The following is a 16,825-nucleotide window of genomic DNA, read 5'->3' on the forward strand; positions in this document are numbered from 1 at the left end:
TTAGGAACTACCAGAGCTTGTAAAAGAAGCTAGGAAAAAAAAAAAAAAGGTGGATTTTTTGTTTGTTTAAAAAACAACAACGTAGCAAGTGTATAATTGACTTTCATAACATCACATACTCAAGGTACACGCTTAGATTTACCTAAATAAAGAACTAGATGTTAGATGGCAAAAAAAAACTACTTTCTCTGCAGAATTCACTTGTGAAGATTCAGAAGGAAGCCACTGTGCTGTCCTTCTGCAAGCAGACTGTAAACAACTGGCGCTTCTCACCAACTCCCCAAGGAAAGCTGCTCTGTTCCCAGAACACGGCCATAGGTAGTGCTTGCCAGAATAATGCACGACTGTTCTGGGCTGCCCTGAAACTCTGCTTTCCTTCACGAGGCTGGACCAAGCAGGAGTTTCAGTGTCCATTTTTCATAGTTAACACACATACAGAAAACTAGAGTTGTTAATTTGGATAATCTTATAGAAACAAGATTTCAAAAGCATTGGGAAAATAATATGCATGTAGAACTTGACAAATCATACTTGCCTGCCAGGGCTGAGCAAGAGGATGATGGCACTCCCAGAGGTACCAGTGCAGTCTCCTGGCAATGTTACAGTTTGCACCACAGCAGGCCGGTGTCTGCTCTGCCTATGCTGCGGCTGTGCACGTAACACTACTGGCTGAAATATAAAATCTGTAAGGAACGTGTTTTAATCAAGAAAAGGTACCAGAAAACATCTCCCTCTTGCAGTTTTCATTAAATCTTTGAACAGACTTGTCACAGAAAGAATGACCATGGAGGTCGTTAGACACTGCCTCGTATCAAACTGTACTCCACAGTGGCAATTTTTTTGTTTTATGTCACACAAATTCCAAGAGAAACAAACTCAGACTTTACTCCAGTTCACCTTGCTAAAGGAACACCGGGACTACCACCCAAGGATAAATGCAGTACTCCATCGTGACATAATACCTTTTTTATTACAATATCCAAAAAACTGAGTATGCAAGATTTAGGAGATCCTAAGATCCCCTTCTTCAGTCTCAGGAGTGTGCCATCTAAAGACTGTATATTTAAACCATAAAGGAGTTTAAATGTAAAGAAAAGAGAGAAATGCATTTTCTTCATAAACATTCTGTGTGTCTCTTCCTACCAATCACACCATCCTCTGTAAAACCTGAAGATTTCTTTCTGTAAAGCAAATATATATATAGTGTTGGTAGCCCGCCCCACCCAGCCCAAGATCATTTTTTTTTTTATTAATCTTCTGTATTAGTGTCAACAATCAGCTACAGATACATATTACTTTGAGAATTAAATACATAATTGTTTAATTCAAACAAGCAGAAGGGCAAGAGGAAAAAGCATTATGTGGATGGCACATTTGGTTGTAGATTACCAAAACATTCAGTCTTTACATTTCAATGATTCTTTCTCTAGTAATCAACTTTCAAATAAAATTTCTCTTTGTTGCAATTACAGACCAAAATACACTAGATAGTTTTCTTTTACTACAATCTTACCATAGTAGTTTAGGAAGTACTATTACAAAACGCTTTTAATTAGTGTACTCTTTGCGAAGAGTCAGAGAGGCAATGTAATAGCAGAGTACAGTGTAAAGAGTGCTTCTAGGAGCTAGGAGTTTCTGTAATATGGGAAGCAAAAGAGCTACAGAACTCACAGCCACAACCGTCATGTCTACTGCGTCTCACTCACTCAGCTGCAGCCTCAGTGCATTCAAGCTGTGCCCGGTGTCTCTTAGCGAAGAGTTCTGTCTGCGGGAGCCGCTGGAAGGGGGTAACACTGGGCTGAATTGCAAACCCCCCTCCTTCATCCGAGCTACCTCCGTAAACGTACACAGGCAGAGGAGGGGGGTTCAGAACTCGCTCCCGCAGGCGAGCGCTGGCAACGGCCACCTGGTGAAGGGCTCGACCTGAAAGGAGGGGATCTGAGATGGACAGAACTGAAACACAAAGGTAGGCAAACGAAAAAGGACAAATAACAACCAACAGAGCAAACACGTTGGAAAGAGCCTACTCCTTAAGCCTGCTTCAGATATTGCTCTGCTCTATAAAAGTGAATTTAGGACCTAAGGCTTGGAAGTTAGAAGAGGCCTGGGCGGCCGAGTCCATCTTCAACGTCACTGAAGTGCTTTCACAAGATATAGCTTTTCCCCGTGTTCACTGGTGAAGATGGGAGCCTTTTTGTAGTGTTCCACCAACTCATCCATAGTATTAAAGCGACGCTGCCCAATACAATAGACATTGTCCACGAGCTGCACCTTGAAATGTTTGTTCTTCCCCGATGCCTTTAGAGATACCGAGAAGTCGCTGGGCTGTTGAGAAGAATTCAAAAAAAAGAAAAGAAACAGAGGATTACACAGAAGTCAACAAAAAGAAGGCACGATTTTGCTGTTTCGGGAACAAACTGTGTAATATAGCTGATGGTGTAATTTATGCTAGCCTTTGTGCTCCACAGCTCAGTGCTTTAGCTACTTAAGAAACCCAATAGTCTATTATTCAATAAATAATTGCCATTGTTATTAACATGCACAGTTAAGTCAGTTAAGTGAAAGCTCCCCAGATGCACAGTCTGAAGTTGCCAATTACCTGACTAAATTGCAAAAATTACCTTAGTTCCTCCATCTAGAAGCACAAGAATGTCAAGCAGAAGAGAAAAAACTTTCATCATTTTGGTTTCTTTGCTAGTTAGAGTGCCCTGGAGAGACCAATTATTGCAATATCGCTTGGGTGAGGTGAAGAAAATCCCCCTATCACTTCTTTTTTTTTTTTTTTTTTTTTTTAAATCCGTGACCACTAGAGGGCCGTTCTTGCTTTGTATTGCAAAAGAATAAAAAAAGGCACCTTTTATCTTCATCACCACATGTATGAGAAATAATTTCTCCTACTGAGCACACCTTTTTCTTAACACGATAAAGCTCCAGAATTAAAGCACGAAACGCGCCGTCAAGCCCCCACCCACAGAAGACAAAGTTTCAGCACTAATTAAATTATCCAGAACGGAGTAATTTCGCATGGTAAATTTCTTAGGTCTTCACAACACGTTGCTTTAAGGAAGGGAAGGGACGAGAGCCTTCCCCTTTCTGCACCACACTCAGAGGCAGAAGGGGAGGAAGGTGCCAGCTCCCCAGCTCCCACCCTGCTCAGCACCCTCGCCCAGGCAGAACGAGGCCCATGAGGCTCTCGGCACCGCTGCTTGGGGCTGAAGCAGAGGTGTGCACACACACGAAGCTCTGAGCAAGCCCTGGGATGCTGGTGCTTCTGACGGTGATCCTATGTCAGAGGAAAACCAGCAGCTGGAGGGCCCTCGTTTAAAATGGAAGTTCACAACCTGAACCAAAACCATGCTTTGTTTGGTGTTAGAAACAGGAAAAGTCTTTACGACAACGGTTAAAAAACAAAATAATCACTTTGTGCTTCACAAATCTGTAATGTTTTCTAACCAAGCAGTTGTTTCCAGGATGCTAACAGTATGGGGTTCTCCAACTTCCTTGCACTCGCTACAAATCGTAGCCTTTAGCCCAGCAAGGTCGCAGCACTGACAAACAGAGAGGTGCTGGAGCAGCCCCTAGACCTCTCTCCCAGGCTTAGATCTTTGTGAGGTGGCCTGCACAACATGTTAAACCCATTTCCTGCCATTTTGGTTAGGCACTTTAATGAATGAATGTCCTCCCGAACTGCTGTCCATTCTTCCCAGCCTCTGAGCTGCTAATTAGATTCGTGCATAAAGAGAAGATATCGTTATTGCTGATTTTTTTTTTCCCGGAATATATGTCACAAAGTTGCTCTTTTCATCCCCTAATTTAATTTTTAAAATAGCGGAAAGGCTGATCTAACTCTTTTGAGAGTCATCATCCGGTGCGAGGAGATGGAGGAGCCTGAACAGCTGTTGCAAAAGCCCCGAAACCTCTTCTTGGCCTCCAATTAGGATACGAGAACAAACAGCAAAAGCACCCGGGCCTTGCGTTTCCTTTTATTTTGGTACTTTCCCACTGTAACAAATATGCAAAATGATTAAAAAGATTATCTCAAAAAAAAAAAAAAAAAAGATAAAAAAATCTGCAGATCAAGTAGTGCTTTTAACACTGCTGTTCCAAAGTATGCTGGTTCGATGCAGCTTGAATCGGTTCCCTGCTGTCCTCCTTGGATCTGCTCCAAGCCTGTTTATTTTATTTACTGTTTAAGCTATTTTGTTTCAACTGCTGGCCAATTTTTTTTCTCCCTTCTCCCTCTTCAATTAATTGCTCCATTCGGGTGTTTGCACACGAACTTTTCCAGGGCTAAAAGCCTCACGCACGCTGAACAAAGGCGCATCAGAAGTTAAGCTTCAATCCCTGCGATCTACGGGGCTCCCGATGACAATGCAACAGAAGCACAGAGCACAGCCCCGTGGCAGGGAACCTGGGAATATTGTTGAACTGTCATCACTGGGGAGACCTAGACCTGAAGTTAAATCGATTCCTACCACAGACTGTTGAAGATCAGCTGTTACGCGTTTGCAGCTCCTCAGTTCAGGTGTAAAATTTCTGATGTTCTTTCAGAAACCTTTATTTTAACTCTTGCTTAAGGATTAAGGCAACGACAGGCTGCTGGTGCACGTGGGAGGCATCAGGCAGGAAAATGTTCCTTTATTTTACTTCGTTGGTCTTACAAGGGCAAAACAAAGCAAACCAGGAGATTGTAAAATCTCCATTTGAGAATCAAACAAGACGTGTTTATCCTAAATGGCAATGCTGGGAAAATACCCCGTTCTGAAAGCCTTTTACTGATCCTATCCCTTAACTTTCCCATTCAGTCCATTTTCTCCTAGCACCACCTTTCCCTCCATGGAAGATTTTCTCATTTTGCAGGTTAATCCGTGAGCCTGCTCCCCAGCTCCTTCACGTTACAAGCCCAGGTTTCCCTCGCTCCTCCTCCTAATTCAGTCACAAAGACATTAAAAAAAAAAAAAGAAAAAAAAAGAAAAAAGCAAGTCATAGCTCAAAGGTCTGTCGCCAGGCTGGAAAAAACAATCCGAGAGGGTTTAGACTTTGCTTATCTACCCCTCCCGTCCTATTCAGATATATGCAAATACCTTTCTTCTTTCTGTAACATCCACCACGGTCTCAAGTAAACGTTACACAGGTAAGAAATGTGAACCAGCTCCATCGGTTTCAAACGTAGTCCTAATAAAATTCCTGTTCTTCCATTGAAATAAACCACTGGGATATATCCTCGAGCCTGTTTTAAAGCTAGACTCCCTCCTTCTGTCTGCTGCAGTTGTCAATCACAGCATGTCACGGAGCACCAAGTGCTGCAGGTTTTGAACAGCTGCCGCGTTTCATCGCTTCTACCTGATACTTGCAGGATTCAGACTCTAGGATAATAACACGGGACACCCCAAATTCTACCAAATTAGCACCTCAAAAAGCATACAAGCTCCCAGCCCATGCCTCGGTCCTCTGCTGTCGCTACGAAGCAGCCCTGCCTCTCTGGGGGCCCTGCACAATTTCAGGCCCAGCTGCAGCAGAGCGCAAGGAGCCCGCAGGTGCTGGCAGAAGCTCCCTTCGGACCCCAGGGCAGCAGCAGGATCTTCCTTCCAGATTTGCTCCTCTCCCAGCAGAACCCAAGTCCTGGATCTTCAAAGCACAGCTATCACCCATCCTAAAGGATCAGCCCAGACGTTGTCTTGTGCACATGCTGCAGTGAAAGCACAAACCCGACTCCTTGCAATTCAGAATGGGTAAAAAGTGGCTCTACAGAGACTCTGCAGAGATTAAATCTGCCTTAGTTGTTAAAGAGTGCTACTTAAAAGAGACAAACCTTTTATTTTCTTAAATCGGCTGAGCAGCCTGCAACAGGAAGCACAAATAAAGCCATCTTCTGTGCCCTGCTTCAGTCTCCACACCAAAAGCTAAGGTGACATTACCTCCGTGTACCAGAGCTGGCAGAAATCTCAGCAGCAGGTAACTGTGCCTGTTACATAAACTGCGGGCTTAAATGGTTCAAACAGGTTTGTGATTCTAATAATAGCATTTCGTAATTAATGAAGATAATCAGACTGCCCAAGAGTTCATCTCAGGGTATTCTCCAGTGCAGCAGCACCCCTTAGATCTGAGCGCAACCGAGGACAGCAGTTTTGGCTAAAGGAATCTGGCTGGGAAACAAATACCTGGTAAGTCAAATCTAGAGAAATATTGTAAGATATTGCATAGAGTCAAGTTTTAAATGGAAAAAAATGACAGTCTCCTGCTCATTCAGGGGAATGCAGAAGAACATAAACCCTCACCTATCCAAACAGAGCTCCTCATAGCTAGCAGCAAGCACAGAACTCAAAAAAAAAATCTAAGACAGACTTCCTGTAATTATGTTATGTTATTATAAAGATCAGGCACAAGAACACCAGGATGACTCACGTTTATCTATGGGCCTCTTTAGAAAGGGAAAAACCCTATACATTCAGCTTTAATGGGTGGGTTCGTACTACCATGCAAGGGGAAGCACCGATCTGGTGGAAGATGGAGCAAATGGAGAGCCAACAACTTCCCTCTGCTCAGCCCCATCTTTCTCAGTGAGATTTCCCCTGATGCTATCGAGTGCATCCATTAGCTTATTAGATGATTCCTGGTACTTAGGGAAAAATGAAAACAATCTGGCAGTCCCTAATACTTTTCTAATTAACGTACATTAAGAAATGGCACGATAATATAACATACATAAAAGATTAGGGCAGAAAAAATCTTGGGATATAGTAAAATATTTCTTTAAACCTAACAAAAATTCAAAGTCCCAAGCACCATCACAAGAAAGCAGGCAGCTTCATGCCTAACTATAAAGCTTCTCATTGCTTAAAAGAGCCACGTACGGGATCTGCAAGACCAGATCAAGACTGAAAAAAGAAAAAAGATGAGTTCTTCAAATCAGATTATTTCTTATTTTGTGTAAAAAACCTTGCTGTAACATGAACTGAGTAAACTCTCTGGGATTCCCAGAGGTGTTAGATGCTGGGAACACCGCAGTCTGAATGAATCTTTTGCCTCACAAAGCAACGATTTCCCCAGTAACAATGAAGAGAACAAGTCTGGAAATGCTTTGAACACCAGTGTGTTCAGTGTTACGATGCCATGTTAAATTAAAAGGTTGCCGTGTCCTTTCAAGGAAATTAGTTTACTCAGGATGTAGGCTGCTACGCGCAAGGAAATGAGGTGTAACGTAGTGGCCAGTGTGACACAGCACGCACCGAGAAATGGGTGAGCATTTCTGTATTTTAAGCAATGCATCCATCTTCAAACTGTCCAAGAGCATTGGCCACTACCAGCCAGGATAACCCAAAATGCAGAATCTGGATCTGAAAGTCAGCCTCCATCTGCTGGACAGATGGACCTGGCAGCCAAGGTGCTGGGCTGAAGGGACATCAGGACTGCTGCAGAGCAATTTAATGCTCACCAGCATCCTCCAGTAGCTTGCCAGTTTGGAAAACTCTGTGCCCTACCTCACTCTTGTTGGCTAAACAATCTCAGTTCTGTCAGCCTCTGTTTATAAGTCATGTTTTCTAAATTTCTTTTTTTTTTCCCCCCAACCCCTTCTGGGTCTCCTCTGATTTATTTTCATTTAACCTGTTTTTCCCTCTAGTCTCCCCTGATTTACTTGCATTTGTCTTCATTTTGTGATTACAGTTAACTAATAGGAACTCAACAAGAGAGCTTCAAAGAAAGTAGTCTGACAGCTACCTGTCTGCTGCAGAGAAAATCAATTGAGAAATGATGCCTGAAACTTACTCAGACAGTTTTCTCTGTCCAGAAAAACTCCTGGAATATTACAGATTTCTATTTTCATCAATACGATGTCAAAATTTCAGGGAATAAAGAAACAGTAATGGTGAAATACCAATGTTTTTCAGAAATCAGAAAGTATTGTTTCATTTGGATTTAGAATATTCTACAGAATTAACAATTTCTTCGTCTTTAAGCTGTTTTTCTACCATCACTAGAAGCCTCTGTTCATCTCTCTCGCCAGGAGCCAACACGCCAGCCAATTCCAAAGTTTAGTTGTTATATTAAAAATACAGGCTCTGTTAATTCAGAAGATATTCTGCTGGACTAGAAAGCTGCCTTTTAATTTATTTAAGGAGGGGAAAGAAGTCTTATTATGAGGGGATGAAATGCGTGCTACCTGTCTCAACCTGCCTCAGTACTACCTGAAATTTTGACTTCATCCTGGGACCTTTTCGGAGTAGTAGAAGTTATAATTCAAGAACAAAATCAGCGAGTGAAAGCTGTGAAATATGCTTCAGAATATATCGAGAACCAAAAGGATCTTTACTTGCAGATTTGAGCTCAAGCATCTTTCTCTCTGTTACTTAGAGCCTGTTCTTCGTTTCACGCCACAGCCATGCCACCGCGTCCTATTGACTGGTTAATGAAATCACTTCTGTGAGGAACACTCCACGGGAGCAGCTTCTCCTCCGTTCACAGGCAATTATGATAAAGACTACCACCAGTTCTAACCACAGGTGATTTATGCAATCAATACAGTCTCCTGAAGACACAGCGGAGCCAAGAAGTTGACTCCGCTTTAAATTAAGTTCAAGGCAGTTGACGCTGCTTTAATTTTTATTTGCTACCCGTGCTGCCAACCAGCACAACCCACAATAGGGGGGAAACCTGCAACAACTATAGCATAAAGATAGATGTCTGTAGCCTCCTATATTTTGGCAGCTGTATCCCCTCAAATTAAAAGGCTGAGCGGATATAACTGTATTGATTTCGAATTTTTATATCTGAAGCAGCTAAATACTTAGGTATGAAACAATTTGTCCTCAAGGAATAATGGTCCTACAGTTGAAGCAATGAATGCTGAGAAACCCCAATCCCAAATTAAGACTACATTTATCTTCAAAATATATCTATTTCTGTAGTGTTAGAAAGGTGTTTGTTTGGGAATTATCAAAACCTGTCATCTTTTAAAAATCACAGCAAAGGGATAATTAAATTTTGTGTGCTTTAACTATGCTTTCCCTGGCTTCAGCATACATACCACAGAATCACAGAATTTCTAGGTTGGAAGAGACCTCAAGATCATCGAGTCCAACCTCTGACCTAACGCTAACAGTCCCCACTAAACCATGAAATACATGAAGGGCCTTTCAGTCTAACTTTAAATTTGAACTTTCAGAATTATACTAATCCCTAATCAGAATTACTTACATCCCTCTGATGTCATCAAGGCTCAATTTCCAAGTAATACGAGCTACTCACTTGGCCTTTTTTGTTGTGCATCATAATCTTAACAATTCGATACAATAATAATTTTATCCTATTACAACCTAAATCATCTAAGTAGAGCAGAAACACATGAAAATGTTTTTAATCAATAGTTTATATAACCTACACTATTAACCCATGTTAATTAAAGGCAAAACAAAACTGATCAACGCAAACATCCCATTTTAAATTAGCTTTAAATTCAAATTAAAGACTAAATTTGCACTTTGCAAGATCTTATTTTTTTCCTTGGGAGCGCTGTAAATTTCAGAAGGACTGCATATGAGGAACACAGGAAAAGTCGGATGGAAGCTTTAAGTATCTAGTTTCTTGTCTGCTAATTAAGAAGCCCTGGATAATACAGTCCGTAGCTGTTAAATTTCAGTGTAAATGTCACTGAATTTCTGTAAGAGACTGATTCTCGCACTCAGTACACGTATCAGTTTGTAGCACTGAAGCATTGCTTGTTTCTTTACGGATTAAAAGCCCTTTTTTTTTTTTTTTTTTTTAGGGAAATGGTCCTGATGAGCTTCCACAGCTGTTAAGCCAAAAATTATGTCTTACAAAGACCGCGGCGCTGAACAGCACTTACCGAGGATTCACTATCTCTAACAAGGAAGTCTCCTTCCACTCCCCTCTCATTTAGGGCACATTCTGCTTGATGTCGGGTAACATTCCCATAATACCACTCTCTTCCAGCAAATCGTCCGGTGGAAGATGGTCCCGTGTAGCTTATCTGAGGTGGATGGGAAGTGTTAATGGTGGGACCATCGCTAACGATTACTACATAGTTTTTAGGAACAAGACCAATTTGCCCTCTGGAATTTTTACATTTCCACCATTCTGGGTCGTTTTCTGGCTTTTCAATGACTTCCATTGTTTCCCCTTTTTCAAAATTGAGCTCTTCTTCTGTGACGGAGCTGAATGGGTACAGTGTCTGAACAACGTGGAGAACTTTGGTGCCCTGGCCGTTACTCATGGAAGCGCCTTTCCTCAAGCTCAGGAAGCTCGGTGAATCTGCAGTGGCCTCCTCAACTTCCTCCACCACATAGTTCGAAGGAAACCAGCCGATCTGCCCGTTGTAGCTCCCTCTCCACCAGCCGTCGCTGCACTTCTCCATGACGATGACCCGGGACCCCTTGACGAGGGACAGTTCATCCTCTCTCTCCGCCACGTAGGCGAACTTGACGTAGGCGGGAATGTTGAGGTCGTAGATGCGGTCCGCGCTGCTGCCGTTGGACGGGTACTCCGCATCGGTGCTGGGAGTGGGCGAGGCGTCGCGCGCGCTCGTCTTCCTCTTCGTTTTTCCCAAGCCTGTTAAAGAAAAGACAGAAGCGTGAAGCGGTCACTCAGCGTCCTCCCCGTGCCGCGGACGGCTCCTGCGTCACTCCGCATCTCAGCTCGGTATCGGAGAGCTCATTTCCAACCCTGCAGACAGTCAGGAAACGTCAACACGTTTGAGAGATAATCTTTAACATCAAGCTTACACACCATTAGGCATGGTGTAACTGGCATTAAAATTGCTCTCTTCCCTTCCTGACAGCACCAGAGCCTTAACACACACTTTAAAACACATACTTTCTTCATTATGAACATTATGAATCACTGGAAACTTTGCATAGCTTGGTATTATATCTAACAACCCAGTCAACTGATCATGCCTTTTCATTTCAGTGATAGCTTTAATCTGGCTCAAGCAAAACAGGAAAACAAAAACCCTCTGCAAAAATAAACGAGGAGAGCGATAAAACTTTCGTTTCTCTACAGATTACGTTCTGCTTTCTTCATTCTTTGCTTCAGTCCCCAGGCAGCTACAGCTGCGACCATGTCCAGCTGCAAGCCCTCTTGTGAATCCTTCGCATCCTCCTCCAAAGCCCAGCCACGTATGGTAGAAGTGCAGACCTCACAGCGAAGGTGACTATTTGAGTACGCTCCTCCTACAATCTGCAAGTTCCCCCATAACTCTTGTGGCTTCAATTACAGCATGAAATACAACACACAGGATAAACACCAGTATCATTAAACGCGTAACTTTTCTTTAGGGGCCAGGCTAATGTAAGTTTACATACGGAAGGAGGGCTGCACAATTCACTTCCCAACTTTTGCAGCAAGGACTGCCTAACAGCTTATATATAAACAGAAAGATAAAGTGAGTAAAGTAGCCTGAAACCCAGCTCTGAAAGTTGAGAAGATAAATACAAAAGATGAAATCTCATTATATCACAAACCAAGCAACACCCAAAATGTCATGCCTTGGACAGAACACAACAAAAAATCAACACAAATCAGGGCTTTTGTACTTTTCTTCGTGCTTCGAGGTCCTTGCCGGGAGAAGAGATACTCACTTGAGAGGCGATGAATGCAAACTGATTATGGAAGACTGCATGAAAAGGACAGGACTTTTGTTTCTTTAAATAATCTCATTGGAAGGAGATGCATGCAATTTTGTTTTAGCAATTCGGGGCCAGTTAAATCGGGCCATGCCACTGCTGAAGAGCGTGTGCATTTTATATTTCTATATATACACGTCCACACTTACAGAGCAGAATAGCTCATTTGGAAGGGACCTGCGGAGATCCAACTGCCAGACCACTTTGGAGCTGGCATACAATAAATAAATTCTGCAAAACTATTTTATTTGTTTTGTTTAGAGCAATTGAAACTATCAGGCATATTTCACAGGTTTAGCCAAACAACACACACCAACAGCGGAGACGTGACCACAAACGTAGTGCCTGCTGCAAGTGCTAACCATGTTAACTCCCAGCCTTAACATCTCGGAAGACGGCAGAAAATGACGATGATCCTAAAGAGTTTCCTGACCTTCCCGAGCAGTTCCTTGCTTCCTGTTGGAGCCTGCTTACATCCTAATGTAATTCTCAGCAGATAATTGGAGCTGAGAGCCGGTGGCTGCCCTTTCGGGCAAAATGACAGCGACCCACTTATTGTGCTGGGGGAGACAATCGCAGGAAAACGGCGCCTTTACTCCAAGCGAGCCCTAATCGGAAATTGGCCAGGGGCAGATCTCTGCCAAGAGTGAAATTTTTCATTAGTTCAGAGAGCGTTTTCAACCAAAAGGCAAGGAGGTGTAATAGCACAGCTACGGGGCATTAAGTTGGGGTAATATAATCAAACACAACTTGAGGGGTGTTTAGTTAGGAAATCCTTGTCACAACCTCATGCAAAACAAGCAACTGCATCTCAACAGATCCATCCCGCATAAAGCCCTGTGCTAACATTGAACCTTTTCAATTAAAAACTTAGGCTTTGATGAGCTTTGTAAGGGAGATGTGCAGCACCACACCTTGGGTTATGGCAGGAGAACTAATAAAGTGAAAAAAGGGAGCGGATGATGGTGTGGCTGGCCAAAATATGACTACTTAAAAGTCAGAGCACCAGAGATAACTATAAAATACAGGGATGCAGTGTGATAAGAGAATGCCATGAGCAGAAGTATCTACAGAAAACAAACAAACAAAATGTAAACAAACGATTAGAAAAAAATTGTCAAAAAAAAATCATCAACCTGAAGTCTGATAAAGGTGACTAAACGTTTAGGAAAAGGTTATCATCCGCGCACTTCCTTGGAGTTTCATAAGCTGCATCTTTTTCCACAAACTTTCCAGTGCCTTGCCTGACATTATAAAGATGCCTTTCCATTCTCCCCATTCAAAACAAACTGTGACCATGTAGGAAAGAAAAAAAAACACAGGGATTTTGCTGGTTTTCTTTAAAAGTTAGGGCAAAGAGAGTTTTTCAGTTTGAGCTCTAACATAGCCAAGCGTTTTAAGGCTGACAACACGCCCTCTGCAATAGCAGCGAGGTGCAGCGAAACCTTGGTTTCCCACCAGCCTGGTTAAGGTGAGGACGACCCCGAGCCCCATCGGCAGCCAAGCACAGCGGAGGCACACGTGGTGTTATCCACTGCTATTTTTAAGGCAAGGTTGTACCACCCGTAGCCACGTCTATGGCAGAAGAGGAAGCAGGTTGTTCTGCGAGCAGAGCGAAGGAAATCTGCTCCTGTTTTTCTCCTCGCACCGCCTGCCGCACCATTCCCCGCCGCCTGCCCCGTCTCTCAGCCACAGCCCCCTTACCAGCCGGCTGCCTTGGCTTCCCCGCGTCCTGCTGACTCCTGCACCCCCTGCTGCAGCCTCCAAACTGCCTCCAAACTACCTCCATCTCCTCACTTGGGGTTTTGCCGGCTGGCCACACGCTGTGCACGGCTCGCTGTGGCTCCCCCAGCAGAGCCACAAGCCAGGCTTGCTGGGGCTGGGCTTGCTGGTGTCAAGAGGGGACACCACAGCGACCCTCCCAGCCTCTGAGCTGCGCAGAAGTCCCTCCTTTGGCTCCACCAGTCTGTCAGGTTTGCTTGAAACTGGCGGAGTTATCAAGGGCAGGCAGATGGATGGCCAGTGACAGCTGACTGTGTGACAGCATGACTAGCACAAGCCTCGCTTCCTTGGGAAACGAGACTAAAAATACCAGTCAGTAGGGTGGCCAAGCAAGAATGAAGTTAGGGCCAGTGTAAATCTCACGTACATCCATAACAGAAATCGTAACTCCATTAAAAAAGCGCACTCTAAGTGTAATCTGTAGAAGAATCAACGCTGCAATTGCTTGCTGCTACCAGAAACCTTCATTTATAGCTATTTATAAGGGTACCCCTATACCTGTCTCCAAACTGAATGAAGCCCATGTGAGGAATTTCATGGAAAACTGAACATTTGGGCACTTCAGGAGTCACATCTGGATGACCTGAGTACTCTCAGCCATCATTTTGGCCTTCTTCCTGTCCTTGTTGCACTAGCAGATGTGCTGGCATTAAAACACAACAGTATTTGCACAGACCAACTCACTGGTCGCCGCTCACCTGAAACGACAATCCTGGGTAACACAACTGATTGTTGTGAAGAGAAATCAGGAACGATGCATTGGCTTTCACGTGAGGAGAAAACGAGTGGGGGCACAGCAGAGAGCCCCTTTCATGTTAGGGTGCCTAGCAGGAAATAACACTGTCCGTAATTTACAGTTGCCCCATGCTAAACTAATTCATTTTTATTTCTTACGAACAAGTTGCCCAGTACTGTGAGCAGCTTTGATGTTTAGGTGGATATATTGCTGAGATTAAAAACAAAACAAAAAACTGGCTGGCACCATTTTTAGAGTATGTTCCCATCCATAGAAGGGATCCACTGCAAATCTTTCTTCTCTCTACAGAGAACCATGCCACCTGGCCCCAACACCACTAGGGAGACCCAGACACGTGCCTCCCACCTCACCTACCCTCTTCCTTTCCTCTCTCAGTCGCAGCTTTACAGAGCAGGCTGTTTTCTAAGTGGCAGCATGGAGGAAGACCTCCTTCCTTTGAATCTGCTTCCTGTCTCCCCTGCCTCATTGGGAAAGCCCAACCTTGCACACTTTTGCTACCAGCTTGTCCCTGCTGTGGCACCTGGGTGTCCTGCAGTTGTACCCTGAACTTCACAAAAGGGGAATTTCCTCCCCATCACCCCTCAGACCCAACGCTGTGGCACTGTCAATTCCCCAACCCTCATCTGCTGCCCCTGGCCACACAACGTGCCCAAAGCTTTGCTGACTGGCAGACAGTCAGTAGAGATGCTCCTTACCTGAGCAGTCCAGCCTAGAAAACAAAAAGAGGATTTCACTTTCCTCCTCCTGCCTCCAGTAAAGGCACTAAAGCGAGGCTGCTTGGCTACATGCTGTTCTGAAAACTGCTGCTTACGGTAAAAGGTTGAACTGGCTTAAAATTGCATCCTACTTTACCAAATGTACACACAACGCTTGTATACTAGAGGCAGAAAAAAGCCCTTTCTGAAAGCTTCTATTCCACTTGCTAATAGTGGTTTATATTACTCACCGTCTTTGCCAGACAAACGCCCATTTACAACGCAGATCTATTTGCTTCATTTCAGTAAGAGTTATTTGCGAAGGCTTTTCATGCTCCTGCATGCTGCTGCCTTTGCCTGAAAGTGATGAGCGGCCACGTTCTGCATCGTAACTGCTTCTCCTCGTCCCCAGAGGTGAAAAGCCCAGATTCACTGATGTGGCTGCGTAATTCATCTCCGCTGCCTTATCAATACTTCCATTTATTTTATTGAGTTCTCTTGAAGAACAACGTGCACTGCACACCGGAGGTATTTGTAGTCAAATTGCCCAGCATCCCCACACCCCAAGACTGCTCCCTAAGTTTTACTACGGCTCTCATCTAGCTTAACATTAAATAGACCAAATAGAGCTGCATTTCTTTTCCAAAGGAATTTGAAGGCTGTTTCATACCGCAAATACTGACTTATCCATTCCTCCCATCTTACGTGTATCAAGCCAGACAGCTCCCAAAGCCCATTTCTGAAACATATTTGGCTAGTGAAACTAGTGTCACCTGAATTCTTACAACCTGTTCTTTCTAAAACATTCTCTGATTTTAATACATAAAGCACAGACAAAAATATATTCTGTAGCTTACTGTATACCAAATCAACTTATCAACTTTACAGTAAAGAAAAGAAAGAAAAAAAAAGACGACCTTGAATAAAAAAGCTGTAATAGAGAAAAACTGTATTGCTTTGAGAAATCATCAAGGCAATGCTAAACCGTTTCCCAACCAGAATTTCTCAATCGAGAACTCATTGAAAGAGACCATGTCACTAAATATGCTACATATGATTACTTAAGAAACCACCAAAAACTTATTATTAAAATATCAAGAACAATTAAATACTTTTTTTTTCCATTGGCCTCCCCTGTTCCTCAAGTGAGTGAACTTTAAACTCTTAAAAACGCTGCAACAACAACAGAAGTGCCTCAAAACAACAGAGTTCTTGGAAATGACTTCCTCTTTAAGTGACTAGATTTCTACTAAATGGTGTCCTTCAGATACCCTGTACCAGTCACAAGGAATGGCTGAGGCTGTCGGGGCCCTCTGGAGGCCACCAGGCCCCAGCCCTGCCCCAGCAGGGCCACCCAGCGCAGGCTGCCCAGGCCCATCTCCAGGCAGCTTTGGAAGGCCTCCAAGGAGGAGACCCCACAGCCTCTCTGGGCAGCCTGTGCCAGGGATCCTCACCCAAAGAGACTTCAGTAACCAGGTTAGTAACCCAAATCAACGCATTATGCAAGGCTCTGTCAAAAACTGGCCTGACTGTAGTGAGGTAACGCAACCCCCCCAATCTTGATGCATCAGCCAAACACCGACATCTTCTTCGGTTCCCCGCTGTCACCAGTCCTGGTCTTGGGACTTGAGCCTTGTGGTCTGCAGGGCTGGGTGACTCAGTGATTTCATGTGATTAGAGCTATTGCCCAACTTCCCAATTTGGGCTCGGTGACAACGCCTTTCAGAAAGATGCTTCATTTCAACACTGCTGGTCAATAACAAATTGACTAACGCATGAAAAGGAAAGTATGAAAAGAGATGGGAAAACGATGATGTCTTCAACTACTGCCTTAAATCTTACCCACTCCACCACAGCTCTCATGCAAAACTCAGATTTTAAACATCAATGATGATTCAAAATATATTTATGGGAAAAAAATATAATTTAAATAAAAGGATCTCCCACTG

At 43.6% G+C, this 16,825-nt stretch overlaps 1 protein-coding gene across 4 annotated transcripts in view; it reads right to left on the bottom strand.

Annotated features, from left to right (window-relative positions):
* Positions 1-951: 951 nt before the first annotated feature.
* The window catches only part of NCK2 (NCK adaptor protein 2), an 83,098-nt gene continuing 67,224 nt past the window's right edge, over positions 952-16,825 (bottom strand). For 3 of the 4 annotated variants that reach the window (XM_084513635.1, XM_084513636.1, XM_084513637.1), the window contains 2 exons: positions 9,845-10,566; positions 952-2,325 (listed from right to left, as the gene is read on the bottom strand). In XM_084513635.1, the coding sequence (XP_084369761.1) occupies positions 2,131-2,325; positions 9,845-10,566 (917 nt within the window). In that variant the 3' untranslated portion in view covers positions 952-2,130. Of the gene's footprint in view, positions 2,326-9,844; positions 10,567-13,346; positions 13,545-16,825 lie in introns of those variants that run through there. The other variant, XM_084513638.1, reaches the window with a different exon arrangement.

This window comes from Aythya ferina, assembly GCF_964211825.1.
Source record: "Aythya ferina genome assembly, chromosome: 1".
Taxonomy (NCBI): Eukaryota; Metazoa; Chordata; class Aves; order Anseriformes; family Anatidae; genus Aythya; species Aythya ferina.